General features: G+C 34.6%; 1 protein-coding gene across 2 annotated transcripts in view; it reads right to left on the bottom strand.

Annotated features, from left to right (window-relative positions):
- Positions 1 to 368: 368 nt before the first annotated feature.
- Positions 369 to 9,848, bottom strand: part of FAM3C (FAM3 metabolism regulating signaling molecule C) — a 31,041-nt gene continuing 21,561 nt past the window's right edge. For both annotated transcript variants that reach the window (XM_075025005.1, XM_075025007.1), the window contains 5 exons: positions 6,699 to 6,757; positions 5,219 to 5,269; positions 4,651 to 4,735; positions 2,020 to 2,146; positions 369 to 965 (listed from right to left, as the gene is read on the bottom strand). In XM_075025005.1, coding sequence (XP_074881106.1) covers positions 876 to 965; positions 2,020 to 2,146; positions 4,651 to 4,735; positions 5,219 to 5,269; positions 6,699 to 6,757 — 412 coding nt within the window. In that variant the 3' untranslated portion in view covers positions 369 to 875. The remainder of the gene's footprint in view (positions 966 to 2,019; positions 2,147 to 4,650; positions 4,736 to 5,218; positions 5,270 to 6,698; positions 6,758 to 9,848) is intronic.

Raw genomic sequence — 9,848 nt, 5'->3', positions numbered from 1 at the left:
CTTCCATTATGCACATTTACTATGTGACTAGCCACTACAGCTGAAGAGCCATGGGTAGAATCAATGGCTAAGCAGCAGTACAAGAACTGCAATAAAACCCAAACAAGTTAGCCACAGTACTGCTGCTTAACATGCCAAGTCTCTTCTACAAAGTAAACATTACTTTCAAGTTAAGTACAAATCCTTCCAAGCTGCTTTTATATACCACGCACACTATTTATATATTTACTTTTGTTCTTCCTCTAATAAAAATAATTTCTATTGTGCTTCTCGTGGCATATCTGTGTTACACTATCATGTATTCTTCCTTTGCTGATTACTCAAGTTTTGATGGGGAACTACAAAATAAATTTCTGGAGCACTTAGTATTAGAATAACCAAACAGCTTTAATAAAAAGTGATGCTGCCATTAAAAAGGCAGAGGATAAAAAAAAATTAAAGCTCTTTATTAACTTATCACTAAAATCTACAATATTCCACAAAGGTTACATACTCACAGCAACATTACGCTGTTAAGAGGACAGTACTACATTTGTCAGGATCTGTTTGTTATCCACATATGCAATTTATTAGCCAGTTGATCTACAAGATATTATTTACCACAGGCAAACTAAATACTGTGCTTTTAAGAAACCTGCATAGAAATGATTTGATGTTTCTTTTATTTTGGACATATTTACAAAAAGAATTTCTAGGTGTGTTAGCAATAAATAATTCCAATATTCAAAATGTCAGTGCTCATGCACACACCGACAAGATGGTTGCATGCTTTGAAAATATCATTTACAGTACAGTCTCCTTCATAGCCCTCTCCCTAATAATAGCAGAAAGTGCATTTTTTTCCCATATTCTTTCTCCTTTCTTTTTGTTTTCATTTAGTCTTGCTTCTGAGGGATACAGCCTTCCATCTCCACAACTTCTGGCCAGCCTTCATACTTGTTTGTGTCCTTGTTGTTCTTTATATGCTGTAAATAGAAAACATCAATCTCTCATTAATGTAAAGTCATTTATCCTTTTGCTTTAACTCACAGCTTTAAAAGACATTTTATTTCCTTATTTTCAGGCCATGAACAAAGAGAAGACATCACTATTAGCCTCTTGTGCTTTGTATCAAATATAACAATCTCTCAGTATTCACCACAATGTAACTTCTCAGACAAGTGTATGCTAAAAACAGTTAAGCCATACTGGGAAAACATTTTTAAAATTTATTATGGATGTTTATTTAGGAAGAGAGACAAGCAAAGAAAAGACCAACTGCATTAAACCATAAACCACTAGCAAAAAATAAATAAGGATACTAAATATACAAGGCACTGAAAACAAAGTCAGATTTTAAAGAACATTATTTAACGTTGAATGTTCGCCTTTTTCGAAAATTAGGGGTTTATTTTTCCACCAAGCAACCATTTGCAGTCAGGTAAGACATTACTGCCTCCAAGAGTTTGCCACTGCTCCTGCACTAGTTCCCACCCCCTCACAAAGCCGGCAAAAGAGAACACACCTTCCTTACTCTCCTAGTACAAAGCTACCTTTAATTAAAGGCAACAATGACACATGTTGAATTGTAACAGCTAAAGCATGGGAATGTATTCTATTTCACAAATTTTGCTGTGACAGCAGTAATTTTTGACAGAAAAGCAAAGTGAACAGCTGGGAACACCAACACCTTAACCACCACTTTTCTGTTGGAGGTCTACCATTGTTAGTCCATCTAAAATACAAGTGTTGGGCAGTAAGTTTTGAATTCTTCGGCTTAATTGGATTCATTAAAAAGATAAATGATCTAGTTATTGGGATAATAAGATCTACCCCCTGTAAGATTTTTTTCTTATTTGTGAATCACCAAAGAATCTTTTATGTACATTCAAAAGGAGGAGGACAAGTCAAGGAATAAATTTGAAAATAACACTGTGTGCCACTACTGCAATAGATACCCATTGTGAACAAATGCATGGTATTTATAAAGCCTTTATTAATGTAAGCTGTTAAATTCCAGTATGTTATATAATCACAGACCTGTTCAAACGGACTTTTAGTCTTAATTCCTTTTCCACCACAGAAGACCCAGTTGTCTCTAAAGCCAAGGTTAGTAATAGATGTGCTTCCTAATTCAGCGATCAGCTTCCGTGCTTCCTCATTAAGCCTTGAACAAAACAGAGAAGTTCAATATGTGAATAAAATACATGCCCTTAGAACTTTCATTGTTCAATGGACCATTCATCTTTAATCTGATAAACACAGTTTAAGTCAGTCAATATTGGGCAAGATCCATCTTTCAAAATCAGATATGGCTAATTCTGAAATCACCTGATCTAACAAGCACTGCTCTTTAATCTCAAGGAACCAGCATACAAACCTATCAGTACACCAACAAAAGCCAAGAACCCTCTCCTGTGGGAATTCATACGTACATCTCAAGTCATGTTAGCAATTCTCCAAGCAACTAAAAAAGTCAACCTTTAAAGTAAACATTGTTTGCAGGCTCAAGCTGAAGTCTAGATAAAGTAAAAGCTATTTTAGATTAGAAGAATGACATAAATATATGAAAGAAGTTCTTGTCTGCTTGGGACAATTAATTCAAAATTCATAACCCACAGCACAGTTCAGTGCCTGTAGGTCCAACTTGGATAATTTTAGTATGGAAGGGAAAACGATTCTGTAGGATCATAAATTATCATTCCAAAACTTCCAAATAACAGCTCTTTATTTCTTCCTTTCAGTTACTATATTTGCCTGCTTACTAAACAAAACATACAACTTCTGATTATTACTACGTACTGAGATATAGTTGTACGATTCACTTTAGCTAAAATTATGAAAACGATTAGGTACTTTGGAGGTTATTTACACAACCCACACTTCAAGTTTCTAGAACATTAGGGCAGCTTATATTTAAAAAAAAATCAAAATAAAAATATCTATTAAATATGTTGGTTCTTCACAATTTGAATTGTTTTTAAGAACTGGCATTTATGATTACCATCAACCACCAGTGATAAGGTTTTGGCTAATTATGTAATATCACTAATAAGTAGTAGTTCCTGGCTGTCAGCATGAATGGCCCAAATTGACTTTCTTGTTTAGCTGATATTGTATCTACATACAAGCTTTCAAAAACATCAGCTGTGACGTGATTATTGAAACTAACTGTACTTATTATCTAAAACATCAAAGAAGGGAAAAAGAGCAAAAAGAAAAGCAATATGACAAATGAATAGAATAACAGACAGAAGATCCAGCCTTGGCATAAAGAAACATTAAATTGCTTTCTTCTCCTAAAACCTGTGAATGTACACTTAACTATTTACCGCAATTATTGCACATGGCAAAGTCAGGACTTTGTCATAGGAAAGCTGCTCCTGTATCAAAAATACTGACAAGTTGTGGATAACAAATTGAACCAAAAGAAGAGAAAAAAGGTACAGAACACATTAGCAAAAAAGTTAAATATTATTAAAACAACATAGGAAAAGGAAAAAAAAAAACCCACCTCTTTAATTTTCACTATGAACAGCAATCCTTTACAGCATGACTTAACTGAGGAGGAGGTTACAATACAAATTCTACAGTAATTTCTAGTATCTATTAAAGCTGACCAAAGTTGGGAAGGTTGGAAAATAATGCTTGAAGAGAAGTAAAACCTCTTAGGCTATCCCTACATTAATAAATTGAATAACTTTAGGGTGGAACAGTCCAAACACTGAGGCCAAAAAGTATGAGGTGCATACTAGCAACCTCTCAGACTTCAAAAGGAAGGATACAGGAAAAGCCTATTGGGAATGGTCTCTGCACCCCCGGAATGACTGAACTCTGTCTTGGAGTTGGTCTGAGAAGAGTGCTGAATGGAACTGACCAGTTTCCACCAGAGTATGTTCTCACAGTCACATTCCTATGTCTGGACATATCTGAATTTACTAGCATAAGACAGAATGAGCTATCAGCAATAGGAAAACAAGCACATCTCCAAAGAGACAGATATCCTTGGTAGCATATATTGAAAAAAAAAAAAAAAAAAAAAAAAAAAAAAAAAAAAAAAGAAAGAAAGAGGCGGGCCACATTCTACGAGAGCAGCTAGAAATCTACAGGGTCTTCAGGAACCAAGGAGGATAAGGGTATGGTTTAAAAAAAGTACAATGCCTGACATGCAAATATGTTCTTCAGAGCTATGAGAAAGCAGTTTGTTGGATGGACAATATGCCCTATGTTTTCTTGTTGCATTAACACCTTTTCTCAGAGGAGCAAAAAAACCAACTTTGTCTACTGATATAGCAATTGCTAATTAGTCAACTACTAATGTCTAGCCTTTTCATATTTTCAAACACTTGTACTAATTCTCCTAAAGGGTCTAATTTAATATCTAATTTCTTGTTTCTCTGTTGTTGGGATCACAAAAGTATACACCTAACAGTCCTCTCTATATATACATACATAACCCATTACACCTGGTTAGTTTTAATTTGATCCTTGTTGTACCCAAATCACATCAGCATTATAAAACTAATAAACTGAAAGCATAGTTTCAAATCTGTCATCTGGGAAGAACAAAACTTTATCAAAAGTGATTGTGTGATAAAGAACGCACTTTTTTCAGTATAAAACAGCATTTAAAAGTTTAAGCAGTATTTACTATATAAATCAATAACATACTTGGTTGCACCATCATCATATGTTCCCATTAACACTATCGTTCCATCCTGGATGGACTTCAGAAATTCAATAAATGGTGCCACATCTGAAAAAAGAGAGAGAACACAAAGAACTGTTTAATAACAAGCAACCATTCCATATTTAAACACCTGCAATACCTTCCTGCAAAGACATTCCTTCTAAGAGTATTTGTAAATGTTCTTACATATTTGTAAAAAGATGCTAAGTGGGAGAAAGATAAAATGCAGGACAGAACTCTTTCATTTTATAGAAAGAGTTTCATCCATATTGTGTAAAGACATAACCACTAGTGGGAACTACTCAGGAGAACAAGTGTATTTGATTAACCATACCATTCCCTCCCACCTCAACTATTTGTGTTTCTTTAAAGTTGCACTCTCCTCACAATTGCAAAGGTAGAGGTGAAGCACTCCCTTAACTATCACCTTAAACCGTCACAGCAAATGGAGCCTGGAGAAGGAGGAAAAAAAAAAAAGGAAAAAAAAAAAAAGAAGGAAAGAGGCATTTAAGTTGTTTGTCTCTAACCAGCTAAAGTGACTGCACCTACCTCCTCCCCACATGTCAAAGAATTTAGTGTCTAATGGTTCTCCTGTTTTACCTAGAGAAAGAGAAATATTTGGTGTCATCAAATATAGCCAAAATTATTTTACAGACAACATGCCCAACTCCTCCTCTTAATGACTCTTTCAGAGAAAGTGCTGCAGAAGACACCACGTAAATCAATTACTATGTTAACGCTTATCTTTTATGAAGATTGCTCCTTAAACAGCATAGTAGTTGGTGAAAAGGTGCAGGAAAAATTAAGAGGAAAAAAACAAAGATGCAAACTTCTGATTTTGCTTCAAATGGAATATAAAATAAAACAAAAAGCCCACAGCCTCTAAAACCAATAAAGATAATTCACTGCATATATTTGCCTTTTTTTCTTAACTTGTTTTTGCAAAAATAAATAGTACAGCAGTAGGTTGCCTTTAGTGCCACATGGAAAGTAAGAAAGATTAAAATTACACTGCATGTTTTGCTACAGACTGGAAATTCTTAGTTGATTTAAACATCCCGAACAAATAGAAGATAGTGGACAATATAGTAATCTCATTAGCTTTTTTTTTTTTTAACTATGCTGTCTACAGAGGCAGTATTTGATGGAAGGTAGAGTTTTCTTTTTAATACATACATTCATTTAAAAAGTTTCGAAGACAGGGAGAAAGATTGGCAGCTATATAATACACAGGTAGGTTATTTGGTTTTGAACAGATTGAGACAATTTAGGAGGGCAAAATAGGATTAGGTGAGTGTTGTTCAAGTCACGCTTTAGATGACGTAAACCTGAGTACAATCCAAAAATAACATGAATTTATACTGCAGTGAAATGACAAAGTACTATCTCAGTGCTACAAGGAATTGCTTCTTACACGTTAAAGACAAATCTGTGAGTACTGACATTCAGTTCAGCTTTCAAGGTGACACACAGGTAAATTTGTTTGGTTTTAATGAAAGTTAAGAATCCTGAACACAATTACATAACATGATGTATTTAGGGACAAGACCTATAGATATGGACTGATCAAATTTACTGATTTCAAACTAGGAAATAATGAGCTGGTCTTTCCATGTAGTAACAGAATTGTTAAATTTAAGTTTCACTGAAAAGAGAGCAACAGAAGAATTTAGTCTACAGAGTTTTATTAGTGGTGGCAACACACAAAGTCAAAAGTAGCAGCATGCATCTCATGTCTTTTTCCATTTTATATGTGCATTAGGAATTTATCTGATGACCGAAATAGTCACCACAGCACTGCACATTACTATTTTTACTACACATTTTTAAGAAACAAAAATGCAGTTTTTCTACTTTCTAACAAAAATGTGTAAGTGCCAAAATCTGACATTATGTCAGTACAAATATGCCGAATACTTCCTTTTCTGCTCCTGCTTGCCTTTCATCATCCGTTAGTATTTCACCTTAAATTTCAGAAACAATTTGAAAATGAAGACAATCTAATCTGCTCACTTAAAACGTCACTTACCATTGACCAAGGCCACATTTATTCCTCTGCCAACATTATTTTTAACTCCACTCATTAAACTGAAACAAAACAAACAATGTTACTTTTAACAGGGCAATTTTCTGATGTGAAGTATTTCTGGTTTTTAAATAGGAACAATCAAATTGTAAGAGATACATAGTTGAAAGACCACATGTTCATGAGTACTTAAATGAAGCAAAATCTCCTAGAACTAATCTATGTCCTCTTATGGCACCACTGAATTGAGAACAATAGATCAAATATCCCCAGTTGTATCCATTTCGTTTGATCACTTAATCATCTTGGTTTCAAAGTATGTGTGTACATTAGAAGTGTCACAAAAAATAAAGTGCTACTAATATATTTAAGAAAATTCCTTGCAGTTAAAAAGCCTGAAACAAATAATAATTTGAGGAACTTAGCACAGTCATGTAACCAACATTTTAAGCTTTTTTGTAAGCACATGATGAACAAAAATGTGTTTGAGTTTAAAAGCGAACTGAACAGAGGCATTTAAAATTAGTATTGCAGCATACCACTAAGAAACAAGAAAGTCAAAGCAGTTAGCTACTTGTACCTATAATAGGAAAACTAAATCCAAGAAAAATAGTTAATACACTGATGGGACTTTTCTTTAAAGTTTAATATAATCTTGGAGTACAGTTACACATCCCAATAAAACCGTTACAATCTATTACAGTAATTACTTGGCATAACTCAGAGCGGCAAAGGAGCTGGAAAGAAGAGATGCACTGTGAAAGGGAAGCCCTTCAGAGCTGTAAAGAAGAGCTAATGGGAATGTCAAAACTGTCAGCTAGGATGCTGTGCTGCCTTGGGCCGTGGTGGGTGTACCGCTCCAGTGGGAAGAAGCTTCCAGACCTCCTCACCCCTTTTCACTGGCACTGTAGAGAGATCTCTGCTCTGCCTCCAGGCCCCAAATATCCCAGCAGTAATATTTTGAAGCTCGGAGTAAAAGAGTTAACATACACAAGGAGAAATAGGAGTAAGGGTTGAAACAACTACATAAATTAAGGTAATGAAGAAGCCTTCAGCTGAGATTCAAGAAAGCATGTCAGCATAAGCACATAGCCGCACATATCTCATTAATTACAGACATAGTCCAACAGATGCTTTAATTCCATCCCGATCAGGATTTCTTTAACCTCCCTAGCTTGTTCTAGGAAGGGGCTCACATTTCTTCTGCGATCATATGATTTCAGGTCACGTCTGAACATCCATTCTAAGCAACTTTTCGGAAGGACCACATCCTTACACACACAGCGGCAACATCAGCTTTCTCATGCTAACTTATTAGTGATAATAGGCCTGAAACAAGAAATGTTCCATCACAGAAGCATAACAAAAATCTTCCTCTCTGATGCTATCTTTTGCACCCAGGATGAAGACAGAAGCCAAAATTTAGAGGAATGTCAAATTTCATAGACAACTATCACAGACACAGTATTAGCTAGTTCAGAGAGGCTGTAAAAGACTACCAGTTAATGCTAACTCTTGGCACAGTGACTTAAGTTTTAAAGAACTAGTAATCAGAGATGAAAGAGTCCATATTCTTCTGTTAGTCCTTTAAGTTATACCATCTGCCAAAAAATTCTGACTAAAATTAAAACTAATTCAATAATTTCTGAAACAGAAGACTTGACATTTTCTGCTGAAATGCAGAATTCACTTGGTTAGTAGGGAAGCATTCTAGCTACTGGAGGATCATTTCTTCTCTGATCACATCATTTTCATATCATGTCTGAACATCAGTTCTAAATGATAAAAACATATGGCAAATAAAGACTGAAAACATAAATTAAAAAGGGCAGTGGAGTTCTGAATGTATTACTTTGCTCATACAAAATTTAGTGGACTTTTAATTTACCAAAAAAGAATAAGAAATTCCTTTTATTTTAACTACAGAATTCTCTGTAAATAAATACCAGTCAAAAAAATATCCAATAGTGGGGTGACTAGATGCTGAAAAATCCACACATACATAACAAAAGTTATAACGGATTTCAGACAACAAAAAAAATTCTGCAAATATGAATACTGGAATGACTAGTTATTAAAGGAATGTAGTGCAACATTCTGCTATAAGGTTACTGTGGCACAATCATGCAACTGGCTTCTTAATAGAAGTAGTAAAACTGCATGGAGAAGTTGCTGGTAAAGTAGTATAGCAGTATCACCCCTTCTTCTAAAAAGGCCATGAAGTAGCAACTACAATATTTAATATTTTGATGACAACTACAGTTACGTTTTTTTCTTGTTTGGATTATGTCCTTCCAATATAGCAGAACAAGGCTATAACTGAACTTCTATATAGCAGAATTCCTGTTTCACACCAAAATATCTATACAATTAAAGACAAATTGAGAAATTAAACGCATTCTGAATTATATCAGCACCTTTAGTGCTCTCAAACTGCGTGACATCCTTATGTTTAATACACAGCAAAAAACCTACGTTGTAAACATCATTGACAATTTATGAAAACTTGTCTATGCTTCCTTGTCTTGGAAGTATGAAGAATAAAAAGTAATCAGAAAAAAGCATTTTGCAGGAGTGAGTTCACAAAATATCACTAAAAAAAGAGCTACTGAAGAGGAAATAAGTTCTTTCAGAGCTCTAAGATACTACTTTACACATTTGAGATAGCTTGTGCACTGTCTCAAACACTGCAGGCTGTAATGTGACAGTTTTCTCACAGGAGGGCAGCCGTTCATCAGTTTTAGAATTCCTCCAACAATTTACAATCACAAGTTATGGGAGCTTTTGAAAGAGAAATCAAATGTCTTATGAGCAAAGCAGGAGATAATATAAAATTCATCAAATTTTCCAGTGGACATTTAAATAGACATAACAAGTCCTCCTCAGAAGGAATTCAGAAAGATTTTTGCCAAGAGAAACTGGATTTAAGACTCCAATAGCTGTGCACTAAGGTGCACACTAGTATTAAAAGAATACAGGATTTCTTGCCAGCAACTACTTTCTTTTCATCACTTTCTTCAGTGAAATATCCAGTAGAGGAGGTTTTTTTTTTTTTGGACAGGAACAACAATCTCTTCTTAGTTAACCAGTAAGTGAGACACTTAAAAAAAACCCAACCAAACCCTACAAACCTTAAGTTATATTTCTTGCACT

Source organism: Buteo buteo, chromosome 4 (assembly GCF_964188355.1).
Source record: "Buteo buteo chromosome 4, bButBut1.hap1.1, whole genome shotgun sequence".
In the NCBI taxonomy this organism is placed as follows: domain Eukaryota; kingdom Metazoa; phylum Chordata; class Aves; order Accipitriformes; family Accipitridae; genus Buteo; species Buteo buteo.
Note: the sequence above shows the minus strand (reverse complement) of the source record. Positions and strands in the feature narration are given on the sequence as shown.